General features: G+C 34.0%; 1 protein-coding gene and 1 long non-coding RNA gene across 2 annotated transcripts in view; one reads left to right on the plus strand and one right to left on the minus strand.

Moving 5' to 3' along the window:
• Positions 1–24,970, minus strand: part of FUT8 (fucosyltransferase 8) — a 97,701-nt gene that overhangs the window by 63,733 nt on the left and 8,998 nt on the right. The window contains exon 2 of the mRNA XM_069858072.1: positions 977–1,382. Coding sequence (XP_069714173.1) covers positions 977–1,179 — 203 coding nt within the window. The 5' untranslated portion in view covers positions 1,180–1,382. The remainder of the gene's footprint in view (positions 1–976; positions 1,383–24,970) is intronic.
• Positions 1–24,970, plus strand: part of LOC138721247 (uncharacterized) — a 238,913-nt gene that overhangs the window by 37,194 nt on the left and 176,749 nt on the right. The window lies entirely within an intron of this gene.

The raw sequence follows: 24,970 nt of genomic DNA on the forward strand, positions 1-24,970 counted from the left end.
TTCTACTGCCAGTGTCCTCTGCTCTCTGTTCTACACAGGTGACGCTGGCCAGACCACTGCCACACACGTCTTGGTGGTTGTGAGTATGTTGTTGTGGAAGAGACAGTAAGTTAATTCAGCTTACTTAGAGATTTTTTTTTTAAATTAGCATCACTCTCCCATTCCGTAAAATCTTCCTACAACGTATGAAGTCTCTGTACTAGTTACAATGATCCATCAAAACTTTTAAGTTGCGTGTGATGAAGTTCACATATGTAGGCCCAATCTGACTCTGGCACACAACCTGGCTAAGAAGCTCTCCCTTCTAAAGAGGGAAAGAACATATCAGAAGTCTATGCTAAAAGCTGTCTGTCTGAAAAGGTGAAAGAAAACACTTGAAATTCTAATTGTACCCTTCTATAATGTAATAAATAATTACAAAAAGGGAGATGATCCTACTATTTCTCAAGCATTGCTACAAGTTTAGCAGTAAGGCAAGGAAAAAACTTTAGTTAGAAGAATTCACATAACGCAGCACCCTACGCAGCTCATCTTCAGCAAGTCCACATTTATCTTCAACAAGCTGTACAGATGTTTTCAGCACTTTTAAAATGAGTTCTTCCAGTTACTACATACTGAAGTGCAGAAGTCACTAATCTGTTCCAATTGGTTTGAATGACATAAGAATTAGACACATTTGAAATTGGCATTGAGGAGTTAACCACCTAGAGAACTCGGTTATTGTGACAGTAACACTTGGATACCATTAAATTATGACTGCTAAATAATGATTATATAACAAAAAAAGAATGTATATTATTTATTTAAAGGTTTTTGTAATGTATTTTCAGTTATAGCACTGATTAAAATAACGGTATTTTTAAATGCTAAACATGATTTTACAAAAAAAAACACCATAAACAATCCTTTCAATTTAATTTCTGATATTTCATCTTTAAATTATTTTCAGAAAAGTTTTAATTACTTCAGATATTACCTGAGAGATTCTGCCATCTGTCGTAAATCTTCATTTTGCTGCTTTAAACGTTCAAGTTTAGCAAGTATCTTGGATAATTCACGACTAGAGTGATCTGGATGCTCACTGTCTCGTACCAGGTGTCCACCAATATAAAACAGTAAAGTTCCCCAAGCAAAGAGGATGAGCATAATCCAACGCCATGAACCAGTCCATGGCCGCATTTTCAGAAATTCAATTCACTCCAAAACTGCTTCTGATCACAAAATACCAAACATTTTAATTTCTTAGCCTGGTCAAAAGAGGACAATTTCAGTTCCTCTGCTTCATCACATTGTACCAGAGAAAAATTATGCTTGTCTTAGAGAAGATCCTTGTGGGGCTGTACATAGAAATCATTAATATCACATCATTCTTCATTTATATTCTGTGAAAAGAATAAAAAAAATTTCTGAAATTATAAGTCTGATATATAGAAACGTATTGGATTGCATATAAACTAAATATATTCAGGAACGATAATACATAAGGTCAAGGAGAGAAAGAAAAAAGTTTTCAAATTTCCACAAAACATATGCTGAACTCAAGAATAAAACACAAAGATTACGCAATTAATTTGGGATTTTAAATGATCTGAAGAAAAGCTATTTTATAGAAAAGAAATATTTACCAATATGTGTGCAATTTCACACCTTAAAACAGTTAAAAATAATTCTGTGGTACACTTACTAGTCTCCTTTCCTATCAACCAAGAGCTTTTATTCAATTATAAATTCATCTTCTTTTTTTTTTTTTCAGTTTTATGAAGTCTCTCCTCTAGTCTTAACATGACTCCCACTCTGTAACAGAAGAGTGACAGCCATTCTAACAATGTATTCTACTATCTGCAAGCAGATTGACCTTATAGCAGCTGTAATTCCAATTAAGCAAGTTGCAAGCCCTGCAAAGAGTGTAAACAATTGTTTCTAAACAAAAAATACATTGTATATCTTGCTCTCAAATTCATAGTGGCCGCTGAAATACCCATCTAAAATTAAACCTAAAATTTTATTTGCTAAAACAGACAAAAAGAACAAACATAAGAGGTTGAAAAGAGGGAGATTCCAAGTAGACCCTGTGTGGCGCTGCTATGCTCACACATTCAAAAATCCAATAGGATTTTAGAAATTCAATTTTTATAAACATTTTTCTTCTGCATCAAACCCATTTTGACAAGTATTATTATTAAAACCATAAAAATGAAAAAAAAAAATGCTCTAGAGATAATATGTTCTCTCACCTTAAAACAATACACCGTTTAAAAAAATGCAAAATCACCTCAACTCATTTTCTACTTGGCAAAACATCATTCACTAAGTACAAGAATCTCCTGATTCTACACAGAAAAGATTTTAAGATTTAACTGATCAGCATGTCCAAAACCTTATTAAGTAATTCGCACCTCTTTTCCTGTGTCTCTTCAAAGTAACTTTTCTACTTTTCGTAAAAGTCATTTAGACTCAATTTCAAATATTATCTATATTTCCAATTCTTAAATCTGCAAATCCATCATATTTCCCCTGAGATGCTATCCACACCCACCTTCTCCCAAATTATTCTTCCTGTTCAATCATTTCACCTTAACTTCTTGTTCATTTCATTTAAGATTTTTATTCTGTTCCAACTCATTTCAATTTTAAAGAAAAGGCTTCCCAACTTGCAGTAACTTCCAAACACATACCGTCATGAATATACACCTGGAGCATGCACTTCTAAATACAAAAAATTCTATTACAGTATTAAAAATGCCTTGCAGAGGGGTTTTGTTGCATATTTTTGAAAGAGGCGGAAGCATTCCACTTAAGGCTAGTAAGACAGTACACAAGATAAACTATTTGAAAATAGATTATTACTAATGAAATGGAAAACATTTGTAGTACCTTTCTCAGGCTTCTCAATCTAGTTTATCTGTGACAAGGTAAGTTATAAGCAGATCAGTTTTCTTTGAAGCTGAATTCTGAAGTGTCAGAATTCCACACTATGAGCATGCTATTTTCTACGGATGTCTAAGTTTGATATAGCTTTTGCTTTAGCTTGGCAAAAATATGGGACTACCTTGAGAAAAATAGTGGTTTCTTCAACAATCTCTACAGATCACAGCACAAGTAAGAAGAACCCACCTAATATGAAACAGAATAGGCTATGCCCAACACACAGTGAAAAGCAAGGAAAATATTGGGAAAACAGCAACAAATGCCTCACAGGTTGCTTCTATTTAAAAAAAAAAAAAAAAAAGAAAGAAAGAAACCACAAACCCCCACAAACACAAACTCAAGAATGCCCCCCAGAAACCCTACAGAAATCATTACCATTACATCATTGCTATGAAGTAATCAGAAGCAGCAGAAAGGGAGAATGGCCTTCCGTAACTATGAGCAGCTAAACAGAGGAGTAGAAAGGACAACTCAAGAATCAACATGCCAAATCTATAAAAATCATTAAATGTACAAGAAAGTAAAATGGATATAATTGCTGTTACTTCTAGTACAAGGGGATAACGAGTAAAACTTTGGGGGTTTAATAGATTCAAAACAAAAGAAGGTATTTCTCAAAATGTGCAATTCTAGTATTAAACTCATTTTGATCAAACACTGTAGGTGCAAAAAGTTTACATTTCAAAAGCCATTTGACCATTTCAAGGAAGATTAAAATTCACCAGAAGCTATCAACAAGACACTACCCAATAGTCTCAGAATCCCAAGTCACGTATTCTTGTGTTCTGGTTTGAGCTAAAGTAGAATCAGTTTTCTAACTTCATCTAAACCTTGCCTAACTTCATTTTCTGGAAGTTACCTCCATGTAACCAAGGCCATCCTCAAGCTGCTGGAATACAGTAAGCCGAAGAAAGTCAAAGATGAAAGAGTCATACCTGCAGGGAGGGGCAGACAGGACAGGTGACCCCAAGCTGACCAATAGATTATTCCATCCCATATAAAAGCCCTATTCAGTATAAACTTGAGAGGTCATGTGAGACTCACTCTCTTCATTGACAGCTGACATCCAGTGAGGACCTCATCTATCTGTTTGCCCCTGATCCCAGATCCATACATTCCTGAATCCAGTTCCTGAGCCTAGTTTCCTCCTGCCATTCATCTGGGCCAGGGCCAAACTGTGACATGTTCAAAACTGAAAATTATACCAGGGTAGTATCACCATAGTATCCTGGTTCTTGCAGTTTTCCCTAGACATACACTATGAGCCAATCTTGGAAATACTTCAGGCTGGATAAGCCTTCAATTCAATATGGCGTGACTACTTTTACAACAATATTTAAAATGTTAAACAAAATATTTTAAAGTTATGAAAGGTTTTGTGTTACCTAACACAAAAGGACCACATCTAAAAAGGGCTACCTATTCTACGTTAACTTTATAAAAACAAATTTTAGAACTTGCTGTTAATAAGAAATAACTTCTTGAGTAAAAGGGTTTAAAAGACAACTAGTAACTCAGACAGGAGAAATATAAGACAAGCTTTGAGGAAGAAAATGGACTGATAGCTTAATCAAGTTCTTCTCTGGTTCCAAGGATGAGATTGGTCAAGTAATTCTGGCTCTCAAGAGCTTATTTAAAGCTTATATGGGGGGAAATTACTAATTCAATTTTTATTTACATCACTGTATATCTCAAGCAGTAATTATTACAGTAATTACAGAAATTATTTTCAAGTATGTTGTTCTTGCAGCACCTTCACACTGCTTTGCACTGTGACTTAAAAGTACTGACACTTTGAATTTAAGTTTCTTTAACAGTAAACCTGTTTTTCAGGTCTTGAAAGTAAGTAAAATTACAGCTAAAACAATTAATGGACTTCATATTTTAAAGAAAATAGAATTCTGAAACAATATTTCAATATAAACTACACTTTACATAATATGCAAAAGATAGTATATTTTATCTCATTCCTATAAATCTCTGATGATGTCATTATACTTTTTATAAGTTAGGGCACAAAGTTAAATATAAAATAAAGATAATAAATGACCTGAATAAATAGAAAGAACATTCTGAACTAACATTAAACCAGTCAGACTGTATCTCAGAAATGGTGTATCTAATTATACTTGAGTTCTAACTACTCCTAACTATTGGCTTTGTACTGTAATGTGCCTTTTACATTTTTTTTCCATTTCATACTGTTCTGGGAAGGCAAAATGTCAAAGTATTTAAGTATTTCAAAGTCCATATAACACCTTTAAATAAATTAAACTATAATAATAAAAGACTAGTAGAAATAAAAGAACAAACACGGGAACAAAAACATGTATCAGGTTTCTGAAAGATCGACACATGCAGATGTATACCAGATATCTGCTTGACAGAAAGATGCAATGCCAGTTATGGGTTTTTTAATTTTATATAGCTGTTTATGAGTTTCCACACTGTAAACTATGCTTAGCACTGCCAAGACTGAAAGCATTAGCCTGAAAGTTAGAGAAAACTCAGCAGAAGCCCACGAACCCAATAATTCAAACACAAGATCAATCATGACATAAATAAATGGTCATTATCATCTGATACTGAATATCAAAATAAGAGCCTATCAAACTTAAAAGGTGGACTATATTTCATTAAGAAGGAAACAGCAAGACATCTAAATAATCATTATTAGCATTATTATAATATTATGTTATTTATCCCATATCTAAGAAGGTTACATTTCTTTTACCAGAAGAAGCCATGTATTTTAATTTACTAGTCATCCCATGAGATTTACCATGATTTTTTGTCTTATATTTGATTGAATTTACCTGTACAGCATCCCTGGCACTTTCCAGTGCATGAGTACATGAAAACGTAGGTATAGACAATTAACTAATTTACATTTTCTTCCCTGCAATTTTAGATTAGTTCTTGTCTCCCTTCCAGGGAATCTGAAGAAGGGCTGACCACATTCTTCTTACATAATATTGGAAGGTGATGTTATAAGGTATCTCTTCTATTTCTTTGAAAAGGCTTACCCTGAATGTTTGGGGTGAAGAAGAATGTATTACTCTATTGTCTCAAATATCTCTTGGAATTATCTCTATAGCAATCTTTCAAGCTAATTTTCTTTTTCAATTTCATCACTACACCCAATTAAGAGGGTTTCAATCTGATCTCTCAGGGAAATCATCTCGCATTCATAAGAACCTGTCCTCCATCCACAGAAATCCCAGTCACAGCACTAATACCTCTGCTAAGCATGGACTAAAAGGCAAAACTCAGTAGAAGCAGCAGCATACAACTGTATGGTGACAAAACAAGCTTTAATGCCACTATCGACAATGGGCTGGAGATGCCACAATGAAACTGGCAACCTTCAGGGACTCCTGAATGTGGGCTTGTAATGACACAGCTTTTAGGTGTTGTGAAATGAAGCAGTATGGACTTGCATAAACAGTGGAAAATCTTCCACGTACGAATGCAAGGGGGATCCTAGTTCTATAGGAGAAAAGATGAAGAGACTACAGACAGCTATGAAATCTTCTCAAAATAATGAGAAAATAAAAGATATTGGTGGTAATTAACATCAAAGCTTTTTGTATTTAAAGGCAGAAGTTTTCTATCACTCTATAGATTTATTTGTTATTTCAAACTCCTGTTTCAGCTTTCACAGAAATCAAACCAGAATCAGGAAAAGGTTTTGTAGAATAATAACAAAGTAATGTTAAAAGCAAATACTAAGTACCATATGCAGTAAGCTATTTTTCAGCTATTAATTTAATAGCTAATAGTAAGCTATTAATTTAATCCTGTATCTGTATTATAAAAAAATCAATACAAAATATACAGCATTATTTAATGAAGCAAAAAAGTTCATTAAGATACATAGGCTTTAATGCCTTACTTCAATGGAAAACAATGTCGTGAGAAAGGTGTTGAAATTAAAATTTATTTACTGCTACATCCATAGCACAGGAAAATGTGGTTAGTGCCACAAATTTATTTAGACTCCATTAAAGAGAAGAGAGAATATTTACATAAAAATAAGGGTCTGCTTCAATGCCTTAAACAGGAGATCAATTTGTACATACTACACATCAACCACAATTGATTGTAAGCATATAAAAATGTTTTGTTGTCAAATTAACAGCAAAACCTTGGTTAAAAAACATTGCTTCAGTGTATCACAACACAGTGTTTACAAAACAACTAAAGGAAATAATAGAGAACACTAACTTAATTAAAATTATAATAAAAGAGAATAAGGTGTAGCTCCAACAGCATGAGGAGAAATGTGCATCCATGTCAAAACTATTTTGCAATAGCAAAAAATATTAATGAACAAAAAAAAATTACATACTATCTTTCTTCATCTTGCCCCCATAATGCCTTCTGGTTACTTTAAGGCTTTAAAAGGTAGTTACAGATTAGAAATTTGAATAGCCCAATAGCATTATTTCAAATGAGAAGACATCTTCCATGATTTAAATAAGGTCCCTTTAACTTACTCTTCCCAACATGCTTTTAATAACAAATGCAGTGATGGAGTGCACTTTTTCTTCCTGTGTATTTCTGCTTGCTATTCAGAATTATGGCCTCAGAATAGCATTATGTTTTTTTATGGCAATGTACCATTTCAAGTTATTCTAGATTCAGTTTAAAGCAAGCTAATCAAGTCTACTTTTGACACAACCACCAACTGACCCAGATTCACTCAAAAAAGTGTACCTTATGCAAATTGAAAAGAAAAAAATTACTTATGAAGCAAAACTCACACATCACTATAGCTGCTATATACAGCAATAGATTTAATGGCACGTACATCACCTGCAATTCTTTTTCCACAGTATGAAACATTAAAATCACCGTTAAGGGCTATCCAAATGATTCATCACTAAATGTGAAACACTCAAAAACCATGTTATATTGTATCTGCAACATAGATTTAATCTTCACATCTTTATTAGTTTCTCTCAAAAGTAAAGTAAACTTAAATAAATTTTTTGAGACTTCACTAACAAAAATTATCTTCTTAGGAAAGCATGCTATAATGTTAACCCACCCTGCTCTAACAAAAATTAATTAAAAAAATAGAAAGAAAGAGAAACAACTTTCTGATTTCAGCTCCTATGTAAAAATGATTTGATGGCACAAGCCTCTGACAAAGGACTAGAGCCTGAAGAAATAATCCTTTTAAGACATTAAAATAAAAATAAGGATCAAAAGACAAAATAACAATTAAATTAGGCTGCAGTGTTTGGTACAAATAAGGAAACATTGCAAATACTATTCATGGTGTATACGAGGCATTCTTTACAAAGTCTTAAATATAATACCATCTCCATAATCTGAATTAGGTCATATGGGTAAGATTTCTTCAGTCAAACACTAAGTTACCTGAAATAGTAGGAACTAGGACAATGCCACAGAAACCTCTTTGAGTTCCACCTAAAAAAAACCCAAAACAATTTCCTTTCCTCATCCCCATTATCGGAAGGCCATTTAAAATTCACTCTTCCAACGCTTAAAAGCTTCCTTTGATTTCCAAACTAAATTTATGTTTTGCTAATTTATACTTGTATTTTCTTGCACTAGTGTAAACTCCATTTAGAGAGCTCAGTTACTGCCCTGTTCTATACGCACTGGTGTATCTACAGAAAGCAGCGATATCCCTTCTCAGACTAATAAATTAGTTAGAGTCCTATACGCTAGTTTACAAGAGACTTACAAATTCTCCTCATCCTGCAACAGCTCCCATTCTGGTTAAGTCTTTTCAGAACATCAGGAATCTGAATAGTATAAACACACACAATGCTGATGGTGTCTTGTATGAAAGAAGTATTTCCTTTTTTCTCTCGGACCTGCTTTATGTGATATATCCTACAACTGGATTTGTCTTTTCCATAGCCACATTACTCCATCAGTCAGCAACCATTTTGCAAAGACATAATACCTCCAAATCTTTTTGAACCTGTATCTCTTCCAACTGATAAGCTCCCATCTTAATATACAGAGATTATTATTTTAATCCTCTTAACTTTGCATTATTAAACTTATCACATTCCATCACTCCCATACCCCAAGTGAAAAATTCTTTTTGCACATATTCCTGACCTCCATCATAATACTTCTCTACTTTGTGACCTAAATTTCATTATAATCTATTATCTTCTGTGACATTGTCATTACTGAAAATACCCAAGAAGAATAACAGACGTAATCCAGTGCAGTAGTAGTTCCTCTCCTCCAGTCTAATACTCATCCTTGCAGTACAAGTCACTGTCATTTCATCCCTTCAGCTACCTCCTTTTCCAATGTGTGATTCTATGCTTCATCCACGTTCTCTAAATATATAATTTCCTATGTGCCAAGAAGCTGCTAAAAGGTAGTCCAGATACACAGTTTCTCCCAAACTATGTTTCATTAGGAAATTTACCTTCCATCATTGAAGCAGTTCATAAGTAAACCTAGAACAATCCAGACCAAACAGCCTTTGGCAAATATGTGTTGCATTTACCTCATTTTCCATTTTCATTAAGTTACCTTCTTAATTGTCATTTCTTTCAAAATTTGTCCCCCTGCTTTATATACTACTGTGATCAAGTCAGGGTTGGTAATTTTTTATGATTATACCATTCATCTATACTAATCCCAAGAGACTTTACTCAATTTAATTCTACACTTTTTAGAATCATGACTGGAAACAATTAAGCAAGCATTCCACTCATCCGTAACTTTTTAATTACTTTATTAATATGCAAATTATATATATTACTTTTGTCAACCAGAGAACAGAAACCAATTCACAGAATGGGTTATTAATGTTTGTATTTGAAAAGTATCCAAAATGAAGTTCCTTTAGTTTTCTATTCAAGTTCACTGTTTCAGTTATATGATTTCATTTTTCTGTTCATAAAAAACTATCTATTCCCTGTTTTTTCTGGAATAAGGACATAAATTTTGTAGTATTCCACATGTATACTTAATTACAGTGTAAAATTATTTCTTTTTTCTTCTTAATGTCTATTCACATATATCACAGGGCATAAGGAGACACAATCATGAGACTTGCTTACTACTTTCTCCTACATCCACACCTTCATCTTTACTACTGTTTCTGTAAAAGCCTAATTTTATATCTGTATGGATTACTCTGAACAGTTTAGGTAATTTTCTCTTTATATACTCCCTTATAATTTTACATAAATAATTACAATCTGGCCATCTGATACAATCAGCAGATTATTCTCAAATGAAGCACTGTCTTAATCAAATTCACCACCCTTTTCAATTTCATTGCAAGTAGCGATTTATTCAATACTGAAGCTTTCAAACAGTATAATTGTGGATCTTCACCACAGAAGACTCCCCAACAGGAAGAGATGGCACTAAAGGACTTCCACAGATATGTGAAAGCTACACGCCCACTCATTTCATTTGGTTAGAAAACAAAATAATAGCGAATGAGAATAAATTTAATAGAAAGATGCAACATGATTTATCCTTCCTGAAATTCATTTAGAGGTATTCTGTTACTGAGTGTGGAAGTTGGATGACTTTTCAGACTTACAGAACTTACAAACAAGGTGAATTACCAGGAGCTGAGGAATTAAAGCTCATACCTAAAAGCAAGACTATCAAATTGAGAAGAGTCATCTTAACATTAATTTAGAAGCATTAGCATATATATATATTATATGTATATATTATATATCGTATTACATATCATAATACAGACAAGAAACTCAAAGCAGTCGGAAAAATTAACCTTAAAGGCTAATGAGTTTCTAGTGCGTGTTCTAAAATGCTTAGCTGGCTAACACAGAAACTTTTTTCAATTTAACTTTATATCTGATACATCTATATACACAACTTTGAAAAATTTTGAAATTAAAGTACCTTCAAAAAATTGGCAGAGGAAGAAATAGACAAATACTCAGTACGTCCAGTAAGCAAACTTGTTGTACCAAATTTCCTTCTTCTTTTAGGAAGTCAATACTTACAGTCTGTTTATGGCTTCAAACAGAGGTAGTCGCTCTGTATAACTAATTTATGCTACAGTCATAGGTAGTGATAGTTGATGCAATTAAAGTCAACAACAGAAAATTAATATATGCAGATTATAAACTGAGAGCTGACTGACAGCTCCAGAATTGCTGTAGTAGCAAGCCAAGCAGCAGCAATAAATTTCCTAAAACAATTTACGAACAATGAAGACATGGCAGAAGCCACTAAATCAAGGTTGCTACTACTTTTCTGAAATTCTGAAGAAGGTGTATAGCAGACAAACTGAAGCTGAGAGAACACTAAGTGTAATTTTCCATTTTCCTTACAAGTGTAAGTTCAATCAGAATCCTATGGGAATGTAACTAAGGAATGTATGCATTTCTTTTCTTTCCTATAAGCCTCATCCATTACCAGTGATGTCTAACTATCACAAATACCTGAGGTTTTATCCAGAATAATAATCTCGGTACCATTACCGAACAGGGTCTTAATTCTTCCACCCCAACAGAATTTCTAATACTACTTTATACCTTATTATATTCCTTTACATTATGAACTTGCCATTTAAACCAGCAAACATTATCTAAGTCTTCCTCCATCTGCATCCAGATTAATATATTTTTCTCATTGATACATACCTGTCCACACTTCTCTTATTTACACTCAGCAGAAATCATTAAAAAAAAAAGTACTCCTAGCTTTATATTTTGTCTTTATATTTTGTCTTTGAATACCTCTGTAGGTTTTGAACACCTATGAGATTCTAGCTCCCCATGCCACAAGAAATATCGTTTTGTGATATTTAAAGGTTCTTCATTAGACTACTCATTATCTAGCTTCTTTAAGAATTAACTAACATTGACCGGGACATATTCCTTAATATTTCTCCTGTCCTACAACTGACCACAAGTACTCTTCCTCCCACAAATACCTATGAGTTCTGGGGCCAGTTCTGTTCATCATATTCATCAATTATCTGGATGAGAGAGTTGAATGCACCATTAGCAAGTTTGTTAGTGATATCAACCTGGGGGGTGCTGTCGACTCTCTTGAGAGGCCTTACCCCTCAAGAGGGATCTGGATAGATTCAAGCACTGGGCTATGATTAACGGGATGAAATTTAACAAGTACAAATGCTGGATTCTGCCTCTAGGATGGAGAGGCACCAGGCACAAATATAAATTGGGAGAGAGTGGCTGGAGAGCAGCCCTGCAGAAAGGGAACTGGGGGTGCTGGTTGGCAGCAGGCTCCATGCATCAGCAGTGTGCCCTGTAGGCCAAGAGGACAAAGCCTTGGCCTGGAGCACATCAAACACAGTAGAACCAGCCAGTCAAAAGAGGTGATTATCCTGCTGTACTCAGCACTGGTGCCACCTTGTCCTGAGTACTGTGTGCAGTTCTGGGCCCCACAGTTTAAGAAGGATGTGAAGGTCATTGAATGCGTCCAGAGGAGTTCAACAAACCTGGTAAAAGGGCCGGAACATCCTAGGGGGAGCAGCTATGGACTTCATGCTTATCTAGTTTGGAGTAAAGGAGGCTGAGGGTGACCTCATTGCTCTGTCCAGCTTCCTGAGGAGGGGAAGTGGAGAGGGAGATGCTGATCTCTTCTTGGTATCCAGTGACAGGACGCGCAAGAATGGTTAAAAGCTGCACCAGGGGAGGTTTAGAATTGACGTGAGGAAGCATTTCTTTAAATATTCCCTTATACCTGAAATATTCTGTTCTATTCAATGGGCACAAACTGGAATGCAAAATTCCATTTAAGCCTAAGAATATTCTTTTTACTGTGAGGGCTGTCAAACCCTGGAACAGACTGGACAAGGCAGTGAAGGCTTCATCCCTGGAGACTGGACAGAGACATGAGCAATCTCCTCCAGTTGGCCCTACTTCAGGCAGCAGAGTTGGACTAGAAGATTTCCAGAGACACTTTCCAAAGTCAGGTATTCTGCGATTCCATGAAATAAAATAACTCCTCAGGAATTTTAATCAGCTTTTTTTTAAAGAATTTGGTGTGAAAAAAAAAATTCCAAAATGATAACATGTAAACGTACAATGTATATTACGTTTCACATAAATGGCAGTAATTTTTTAATGTCACAACTTCATAATATGTCTTAAGAACAACTTATCCTCTCCATGACAGCAGGAAATAAACACAACTGCATAATGGGCTTGAAGGTTAACAAGTAACTCCACTAGTCCAGAAACAAGTGAAATTAATTGTTTAAAAGAAAAAAGAAAGTTCCTATACTTTTACATTCAAACAAATGTGTTTCACATTCTGTAAGAACATCTTCCTTTTGATACACCTTTGTATGATAAAACTGAGAAAGACCTTAATTCTTCATCTTAAAATGTCATATTTTCTACTTTTTATTTAACGCATTATGCATTTTCCACAAAGATAAATTACTTACTTAATCAGAATATTTTAGCTACCATCTTTCATTATATCTAGATTAGGTACAATGTGATCTAGCAGTCAAAGAACTAAATCAGAGAACATTTTAGGGGCTGTATTGATTTAATGAGTAATTTGTACAAGCCAGTCTCTCCAGGTGTCAGTTTCCCTTGTTAATATTTGTCAACCCCAAAATTATCTTTGGAGCTGAATTCATTAATATTTACAGATAGTATTAAATTTGCAGCTGAAAGTTGTTCTACATTTTGAATGTAAGGTATAAATCCGCATAATCAATTAACGTAATCCAGTCATTTAGCAGTTTTGTCAAATAACTGTTTTTCCATTCCTAAGTATCATTCCCTATTCAAAATTCCAGTCAAAACAAACAAACGAAGAAAAAAATATTTTAACCCTATTTTTTTGTAATATGAATATAAGTGTATTCATGTATGTTCTTTCATGTACATTATGGTATATTAAATATATAAATATGTTACGGAAACCTTGTAAAAAATTGATTTTCTTTTAATCAAAACATTAAGAGTTACTAGAATAATTACTTCACTTTGCAACTGGCAAAATTGCAAATCTTGAGATATGGAGAAAACAAAAGTAAATTGAATAGCCTTTTAAAAGAATTCCACAGCAGAAGAATACAACGAGGGTGGTGAAACACTGCAACAGGTTGTCCTGGGAGGTACTGGAAGCCCTGTCCCTGGAAACATTCAAGGCCAGACTGGACAGGGCTCTGAGTAACTTGATATAATTGGACATATCTGCTCTTGTATAGTTAAAGATATCTGCTCCTACAGCGGGGTTGGACTGAATGGCCTGTATAGATTCCTTCCAACACAAAGCATTCTACGATTCTACGTCACTGAATTTACTGTAACCAAATGGAAGCAACAGCAGACTCACAATGGCAAGGTATGAAAGGAAAAAGTTACTTAAAAAAAGTTACTTTTCTTTCGTCTTCCCTACTCAGTGACTTTGCAATACTTAAAATGTTAATTATGTTAAGTGTTATTCTATTAGAACTTGGCACTCTTTTAATTAAAAAAATTTGGATTCCTTTGATGAGCTAATTATAAGAGAAAGCCTAGGCAGAACCACATCAAAATTATGGCAAACTCAGGGTCCCATGCCCCTGCAGAAGCAATGGAGAACAAAGTTAAGCATTACTACTAATCCTACTTGAACTACATTACTTCTGGTCAGAGATCACATTTTAAAAAAAAAAGAAAAAAAAACAGTTTAGCAGGAATTAAGAACTAATCAGAAATAAGATATTTTTTTAAACTAGATAAAAGACATCAACAATAAAATCAAATACAAAGCACTTCTTTGTCTCAGATACAGTAATAAATGTGTTTACAATTTCTGTAACTTATTAAATTTGAAAGCTTGAACAAAGATACAGTAATTTCTATTTTTTTTGACAATTGATGCAATTTTAAACAAAAAAAGGATATTGCAACTTGAAAGGAAAAGAGCAACTTACTTGTCAAATATATGCAAGATTCTCTGTCAAACGCTCAGACAAAAGGTAACTTGTGATTTTTCTTAGATAAGAGAGTCAATTGCAGAAACAATACAGTCCTCCACAGAAATTACATGCATGGACTCATTTTAATAACCAACAGATAAACCAGTCTTCAGTTTTACAGTCCCTTTTAGCTATTAAGATAATACATTAACTAGAAACACAGCAAAGTAAGAAGGTATCTTTGTTTTATCTGAAATAAACAGACGTCTTTGTAAGATAAAAATTATCTTAGTAAAACAACTGGAGAATTATATAAGAGAGAAGGTTTATTTATTCTTGTTTACTTACTGTATTGACTCCATACAACCCTAACCTAATATAGTCACAGTCAAGAAAAAATAATGAAAAAAAAAATCAAATATCAACTCTAACATCTAGCATCATCTTCCTCCAGAGTAATTAGTTAATAATCTACAGACAGCCCTTGCAGAAACCTCATTCTAAAAGAAAATAGAAGAGTAGAAATCTGTGGAAGCAACACAGTAAAAGAACAGACTGTGGAAGTTAGCAGGACATAACATGTTTAAAAAGGAAGGTTTTCTGACATTGAACTTCTCATACTTAGAATCAAAGGCATAACAAAATCCATGGACTAGAAGTTTAACGAAGATAAATCCAGCTCATGAGAAATTTAAAACTGTAAATGTATAACAGCTAAAGGAATCGGCCACTGAAACAGAAGATTTAATGAGGCAATGTATTCTCGGCCACTCACTCCCTTTAAAATGAAGCACCAAAAATGCTTACAAAAATACACACAGCAGTTTGATCAAGATGCTGAAAAGCATTGGGGTTTCTGCCCTGCATTAGTCAGGAAAGAGCTGATGAACAGAAATGGCCCATCCCTTTCATAACAGATCTTAGAACTCATGCTCTTAACAGAGCACATAACGTTATATCCCTGATTCTGTGAAATACTACTGGAGATCAGTAAAACTCTAGAATAAAGAAGACCAATCTTCTTAGCCCATCAAGCTGCATACCAAAATCATAACATCATCAATAGCCATGTAGTACAACATACATCCTGAAAAGATAAAGTGCTTAGAAGTTTCCCTGAACAAGACTTGGAACATCCAGCTGAGCTTCACTGCCGCAGGTTGACTTCTTCCAGGAGCTGGAAATGTCTTTTAGATAACCGCCCCTGTGTCATCATGACCCCACTACTGGTCACATGATGCAATTCTAAAACGTGAGTTGCATTTAGACTGCATGCAATTTTTAGATTGCAAAATTTAGATTTGCCATCACTTCTCTTATAGAATGGACCCCAAGGCACTCTACCGTGACCTAGTTAAAATGTATTCAGACACGCTTACTGATCTTGCTATTCTTTCAGATAATCTTCTAGCCACACCATCCAAATTTCTATATTTCCTCAAAAACACACAAAAAAGCCTGATTTTAAAAATAAGTTAATGCTGTCCAAATTTTATCAGACATTTCTCTTGAAACCAAGGTGAACTTCTCCTTATGAGGTTAAAGAAGAAAACAGCTAATTCTCTAACATCACTTAGAAAACTCAACAGTAAGGTAACATCTATCTTATTGCATGTGGTTCCACAGCCAAGAAATTAACAAAGCAATAACTTGTTCCTCCCACAGTCAAGATGTTACTTTGTTTCACAGTTTTGCATTAGAAACCAAATTTATCAGAATCAGACAAAGTTTTACATTCTGTTTCAGTGCCTCTCTGGGACCAAAGTACCAGAAGGAAGTGTAGCTTATCTGTAGTATAACCTAGATAACATTGGGACGGAATAAAGTTGGACAAAAAGGATGGACAATCTTTAGCTAAAATTTTATCTTTCCATTCCTGTTGGTGCAAGATCTCCACTAAACCTTCTCTTCCACCAGTTTCCCCATATCATTCTTTAATGGCTGCAAACATCTGAAGCAAGATCAGAGGTAATATCTTTCTCCTTTTGGCTGGCATCAAAGCAACATGCCAAATCTAATAATCAAGAAACTTAACATCAGCCCGTTCACAACTCAGCTGGGTGTTTATAAAGCAAGATGAAAAACAGGTAGATGAGAAAGCTGCTGAGTTTGTAATAGTTATGTGAAAATGTATGACATTTGGCAGTCATAAGAAAACTTGAGTGCTATTTGCAAGCAGGAGGTTTTGCAAACTCAAAGCATAGCCAAGACTATACAGTACTCAGAAGCTCAGGGCGGAAGTCAGAACTGAGCTAATAGCCTTCCTTATTACACATGGGAGTCTTGAAGACTCAGTGATTTGACAACCCAGTAGCAGAAAAAAACAGAATACAGTTTTGAGTGGACCACATGCAGGGAAAGAATGTCTGAAGTGATCATATCTAAATAATCAGACTTGCTTTGTATCAACATTTTCTAATTTAAATGGAATTGTGTTTTGTGAAGTACTTTTGTGAGGACAAGAAAAATGTATGCTAATATTGCTATATGATAAAGTATTGGCCTTTAGTTTAATTCCACTGTGCTACAACATATGTATTGTACAAATTCCCCTTGGCACTCTGATTTTCTTTCAAACGCTATACTATTTTTGTAGATAAACTTTTACTTTAGGACATCAAACTTTACACAAAGCACAATAAAAACATCTGATGTATAACTGTTGAGCTAATTCCAGTATGGGAAGTAATTTATGAGCATTAGCATATACGTACATGTTGTCTAATTTACACTGGTTTGCAGCCTTCATAGAGCTCCAGGCCACCAAAACTTCCTGCATCTAATCTTCAGCATCACCATGGCTCAAGTGCACTGCTGATCTCATTGTATTTAAAAATGAAGGAACAGCAAAACTTAAGTACTTTGTACAATAGTAAACGCTATAAATGAAACAGGACTGTGAAAGTTGCAAGTTAAAACCTCACACAAAGCTGCCAACAGCTTTTCCTTCCAAATAATTGTGACATATTATTAAGAAAAACTGGCAGATAAGTTTAAAAGATTTTGAAGGTATTAGGTTTTTGTTTAACACCTTTTATGTTAAGTATTAAGATTACACTGTTAACCAGAATTCCCATTTTTACTTATAATATTACTATCACTAATTCATAAATTTGCTTTGAAACCATGGTGACTGTTATAAACTTAGCAGTTAGAGCCTTAACTAGTGAGTTATTTTCTTTCACCATTCAAGATGAGTTGGACATTTTTTTACATGTGTGTTATATATAACTTCATCATTAGAAACAAAGGGAAGTTGCTTGAATTTTTTTAACGAAGAACATTCTGTTTTATAAGCTAAACATTCTAGAAATAAGAACAATTCATTTGTCATGTAGTCTGTAATTATTAAAACAGTATGAATATTGTATTGTAAAGAAAAGGACTTAAAAGATAAATTTGCATATTTTCTCACATGTAATTCTAGCGAAATCAATTCAAGTATTTCAGACTGCTAATAAGGAACATAATGCAGGGTTTGTAATATCCTTTCTAAAAAGGTCAAGCATTAGGAAAAAACTACAATCATGAGTTTTTCTTACTTTTTCCTAGGCAAGCTTACAATAGTATCCACAAAGATGTTAAGTTCATAGAATCATCACATATAGACTCATTATTTTGGAGAAAAGGAGTATTATTCTTTGTGCTGAACACTTGTGTAATAAGGATGCGATTACAGCCTGGCCAGCTACTCTTATGTTTAGCAGTCCTTTAGGAGTACCTCACAATTCCTTGAACTTGCAAGTTACACTTTTTCCACCTACTCACTTTTGATGTGCTAAGGGGCATGGTTTAGTGTTTGATAGGAATGGTTTGACTTGATGATTCAGTGGGTCTCTTCCAACCTGGTTATTCTATGATTCTATGATTCTATACTAGATATTCTCTTCCTGTTTTCACTTTCACTGTATGTTTGTTTCAACCTTTCCCTTCAACTTCCTTTATTTCTGAATAGTTCACCCTAATTTGACCAATCATATCAAGAAAAATTAAAAGATGCCCATGATTCCCCACACCAGTTTTGGAAGAGCTCTCCATGGTTCTGAGCAACCTCTGCGGGAGTCACCAGCCCTGAGAACTTGTTTGCTCAAGTGCCTAGCTAAGGCTCAGCCACAGATAAACCTAGTTCCAGTCTGACAGATAATTGTTTCAGCAAAGTAAGTTTCAGGACAGAACAATCTATAATGATAAAGTAGTCTATATGAATTAGAGCTCAGGTACACAGGAAAGGAGGAAGATAAAGGATCTACATCTCTACTGCTGAAGTTATTCGCAAAATGAAAAGAGACAATCAATCAAGAAAAAAATAATATCAGTCTACTATCCCCATTTGAAAATTTCAGAATATGACCAGCAGTTTTTCAAAAAGGCTCTAAGAAGGATCTGAGAAAAAAAACAGAACAGTAAATAGGACTTCTGCATCAGGTGAATGAGAGGAAACTACAATACACATCAGAAATAGAGGGCACATGGATAAACTCAATATACTGGGAAATAATAAGCATTGTTTTTTTGAGAAAAGTCATGCCTTAGAAGGTGACAAAGTTTTACAAACAAACTAGCATGAAATTAAGGGAGACGTAGCTGATGAGACATATTTGGATTTTCAGAAGGCACTATTGAATTCTGAAATTCACTACAGTTAAAATGTGTTTGAGTTTAAGAGTTAGATATGTTAAAAATAGACTTAAATATTCCTGCTAGGAAAAACCATCCATGACTATTACTGTATCTGTTTTAGAACAACTCAGGTTCTGGAAACTCAGAAAGTAAGCTAGAAGTACCATGGCTCTTTGCTTCCACTTCTTTCACATGTAACTGCTACTGATGTTTGAGAAGGACAGGAAAGCTTTTCAGAGTAAAGATCAGATTAATTTTACCACTGATTTTTTCCTGTCTGAATCACATGGAGTCATGGTCATATCTGAAAATCTGTTTAAGTGAAGAACAAAAGTGAAGGAAATTGTAACAAAACACAGCAAATCAACAAGTTCAGACCATTCTGACAGAGCTTTCATACAGTTCTTACAGTCTTCAAGATACCAAATATAATGAGATGAACTTCTGAAGCACCGAAGTTAGGGAGACTATTTTTGTTGTAACAATTTCAAAAGTAATTATAAGGGAGTTAGTTGGAATGATATTTAGTGCGTGCATATGTTTTTTTAAGTAGGAAGCACAAGTGGAAGTTTGCAGAAAAACAAAGAACACCACACTGCTGGAGAATTTAGGGCAGCCTTCTGCAAAACTAAGTCTTATTATATCAATGTTTATAAAGATTAAAAGTTAATAAATAAAAGAAATTTTACTTTCAGGACTACTTTCTCTCATATTCTTGTTTTTAAGAAAAAAAGCAGCAAATGCAGGAAGAAAGAAAGAAGCCACAATGTGCGACCAATCATACCTACAGCCTAAGCATTTCCACAGAAGTGTTATGGAAGCTTTTTACCTGTGGTTTATAAAATGACTGAATTACAAGTATCAAGGCTTAAAGGAAACAAACTACTACAAGACACGTTCTGTCTGATAACTGTTCTAATTTGCAAGCTAGCCATTCCTCACAGCAAAAAAAAAATTCCCAATAATTAATTTTGTGAATGCAGTAATTACTATGCTTTTCTATTAAATAACAGGGTATTATTAAGATAGAACACAGTTAAAGGCTCCAAAAAGCAGCCTATTCAGAAAACAAGATTAAAGAAACTTTGTAATTATTTGTTTCCAACCAGTAGTTTCCCAAAAACTTATATTCCTTGAACTATAGAAGTAATCTGAGAACATTAAGAAAAAATACCAATATTATAATATATACTGAATGTTTGAAACATCATTATTTCTTCCTAAACGGTTCCTATGGTCAACTTTAAACTGTACTTCCTGCAGGCATGCAGTCTCTTGCAGATGAATCAAATACTTCTGCTCACCATAATAAAATATGCATACACACAAATTGATGTCCTGTTGGCCTCCTGACATACAAGAGGTAAACTTATTTATCCATGACTTTTATATCCTAATGAAATCTCTGCATGCAAACACTTTGTGTTCATGTTTTAATTTACAAATCATACTATTCCATGTGTATATTTACTGTTTAAAGCACAGACAGACTACACTTTGCAAAACAGTTTAATAAATAAAACCGCTCACAGGGTGGTGCTGCTGGTATAATTCAGTCCTTCTGTATGCAAGGGACTTACTGCTTCACACCCCTAACTTAGATCTTGATCCTGCAAATGGCATTCTGAGAAGCATCTATACACACTCAAAGCATCATCTGCAATCAATACACAAGAATTCTCAGAAGCAAACAAAACAGACTCTCCAACTATCTATGTGATTTCACACATTTTAATTTTCCAAAACTAGTCTGAGTTACTTCAATTTTTTTTTCAGAATGATATTTAGTCTTCAATTTGGAGAAGAACCATTCATTTTTCCTTTTCTATTTACACGCATTCGTGTAAGTGATGTCAAATAAACAAACTATTTACTAAATATGCTTATCGGGGTGAGAGGGGAACACAGAAGACCAACAATGTATTCTCAGTGCAACAGTACCTAGCCTATTTTCTAATCATGTCATATAGAGTAAAACACTGAGATTGCCAAAGCATAAAGCATTACATTTCAAGTCTGTCAAGCAGGGGTGGGGCAGAGAAGAAGGGGTAGATTAAGATACTAAAACTTCTTTTCAAAGCCCAGGGAACTTTGCTTTAGATTCTAAAAATTCTTAATGTCTGCTATTCAAATATCCAGAAGCACAGAACATGGAGAAACAAAATGAAAATTAGGAAAATAACATTGATGAAGTGGTGACTGATTTTCTCCCCACTCTCCAACCATCATCACAGTTTCAAACACAAAACTACAAAATAAAAAGCCCTGGAATTCTTTCTTTTAAAAGGATTTCTTATGCTTACCAAAATTCTGACTGAATTGTATTTCACAATCTCTTGATTCTCATCCTGCATAACTGGTAAACATCTGCTTGTAAAGGTATCAGAACTGAAATAGCTAAGCATATTACAATATCTCCCATGCAATTCTAACTATGCCTTTTTTGCTCATAGTTTATTCAAACTTGAATAAACTTAGACCACATACATGTACTATTTTGAATTTTTTCATAAAGGCATCAACTGGAAATGAAGCTTAATACTAATCTGAACATATTTGTAGATTGTATCTAGTTTTTGAGATGCTGAGCAATAACAATTTCACAAGAGGTTGAAAATGCTATCCTCTAAAATGCCTCCTCTAAAAAACAGTTTTACGTTTTCTTAAGCCACTTTTTCATGTGTTGATAAATAGCACATAAATTACATTAAGACTGTTAGTAGCTGCCAATATATTTATTTGGAGTAGAATCTTAGCCTTTCCCTTTATGTAGTTACATAACTTGTATGGCAAAAGGAACACTAACACTGAATTTCTTTCAGAAAATCTATACTTATTTCAGTCATGCATAAAAAGTAAAACATTTTAAAATACACGTGAAATGGAATACATATATTAACTATACCAGTACATCGTACTTTTTATAGCAATGACGGTGGACAGAACTCTAATAGAGCATTGTGTTATAAAAAAAAAATAATTCAGCTCCAGGAATCAAAATAAACAACACAGTCCTGATTTGCTTTTAATGGGTCTGTTAACGTTTTCCAAACCGCAAAAGGGATTCCTGATGCAACGAAAGATAATGGTTTACTGACAACCAGATCTGCAGACAAAAAGAACACTTTCATTTGTTTCAGATCACTAAATTTTTAAAGAAAATCAGCTATGCATAAGTATGAAAACATTTACATGGTGTTAGAAGCAAGGATAAGCTTTTAAGAATATATTAGAATATTCTTATTACAATACACAAAAAGAAATTATACATGCAATAAACAGCAACAAGTGCCAGACAAAATAATTATTCATGATTCTTTCTCTTAAGCAATGCATATTAAGGTCACAACCAAGTAAACAGGACCATTCAAGACCACCGATTTGAATTATACCTTAAATGAAGTGAGTTGAATGTAACTCTATCTAAGACTCACCCAAAATCTTAGTTTTGCTTGGTCCAGAAATGAACATAAAACAATATTTTGATATTTGTTATACCTGAACCAGACCAAATTAAAATAAACTGAAAAACTTGCCAGTGCTGTTTCAGTGCACGTAAAACAATATCCATCAAATACAGAAAAATATAGGGGGTGGGAGTGGGGCGCAAACACTTCTTTACTATCAAATTCAGTTTTATATTTATGGAGTATAAAAGTTTTTTCGGTCTTTTCACCTAGTATTCTGAAAGGCTTCCACATAATGTACTGAGCAACACAAATAGCCATATCTTCCTGAAATGCTACATGCACAGGTACACAAAAAGTGCTCAAAAAGTTACTTAATATGTAAACATTATGCCAAGATTATTTAGAACAAAATATAACACTAAAGTTTCCTATACAGATTCTACTCAGAAAAAAAACTCAAGAGATTTTGCTTTCCAGAGAATTTATTATTATGATGAAGTACATGTGACCCTGCAAAGTCCCTTAAGCAGAATAAGAGGAATCTTCACAATAGCATCTTTCTATTATGAAAAAAAAAAAGTTCCTGTTTTTCTATTCCCCTATCGAGTTACAAACTCACAAAAAGACTGTTTCTCTTTTCTCAGCAGACTTTCATTTTTCTAAAAGTGATGTAGAAGAGCCCAGTTTATTGACCAGGTCACCTCTACATTGGCTCTTCTTGAATATACCACACTTGAGCACCCATCCAATAACTTCTTTTTCACAATTTCTACAGATTTGCTTGACATAGAAGTTACACTCGCAGACCTTTCGCCTCAAAGATCAGCTTTGGAATTCTTTAAAAATAAGGTTCCATTAAATAACCTATCTTCTATTTTTCTGGTACAGACCAATACAAGCAATAGTTACAGCACAAAGTCACTTTGATATGTACATAAGAATAGGATTTGGTTCTAGTATAGAACAACAGCCAACTAAGATAAAGCTGTATCCTATGAAAGAAGGACATTGCCATGGAGCAGTATTGGCCATCTTTTCACAGTTCTGTTGAGAAAGCTTTCTCACAGGCACTGCAGGCTTTTAGAACAGTTTGACATAAGATTTTTCCTTAGATTTTTTTGTTAGTTTGCTTGTTGGCTGGTTTGGACCATTTTATTGTTTTAAGTGTTATGCTTTTTCTTCTCTCCTGTCCCATTCTCTCATATTTTCTGTTTGACAAGAAAAGTGCATTATAGACCAAAATTGCTAAACATTAGTTTATGTATGTATATGTTATGTATCAAATAAATTTTTACAATCACTCATCATCAAAACATTCTTTAGATATTCATATTTCTGATTATTCCAGAAATTAAGTCCATTTTAAAATGTCCAGAAGACCATCATCAATAGTAAAACTAATGGGGAAAATGAAGGAGTAAGCAAGCGAGAGTGTGTCACGAGCAACTTATTCTGATAATAAAGAAAGGAAACATTAGGGTCTGCCAAACACCTTTCACTGAAACCAGTTGTACCAAAATTATCCCAAAACAATTCTCATATTTGATATTGAGAAATAAATTTAAATTCTAGTGACGATATGGTTCTTAGCTTGTCATAGAATAACTCGCTTGCCCTAGGTGCTTAGGAAAAATTTATTTTATAGTTCACTTCTTAACCCTGTATAAATAAATAACAAGTGGGGAATGATTAAAAAACTCCAAATAAACAAACAAACCCCATGTAACAGAAAAACTAGAAACCTCTCCAGAATCTGACTACGTGAACTGGTCCAGAGGAAGAGGGGAGGAAAAAAAAAATGGGAAAATTCTTCTTTCCTTGAAGAACCCTGATCAAGTAGTCACACTAAGCAATTTAGCTGCTGCTGAAAGATAACAAATTCATAAGCACAACAGTCTTTCTGGCTAAAAGAAAAGCTTGATTACTCATCATAACAGGCCAGGAATTAGACTGAAATCAAAAGAAGCTACAGCATTAAGCAGAGTAACAGAATAAACTGCATTTCAGGGTGGGAGGGGGAACCCAAAAAAAAACAAACAAAAAAAACCCACAGGTGAGTACAAAAAAGAAAACAGGAAAAAGCATTTGTTTACACCATGCCTGCTAAAAAGAATAAAGATTAAAA

Source organism: Phaenicophaeus curvirostris, chromosome 5, assembly GCF_032191515.1.
Source record: "Phaenicophaeus curvirostris isolate KB17595 chromosome 5, BPBGC_Pcur_1.0, whole genome shotgun sequence".
In the NCBI taxonomy this organism is placed as follows: Eukaryota; Metazoa; Chordata; class Aves; order Cuculiformes; family Cuculidae; genus Phaenicophaeus; species Phaenicophaeus curvirostris.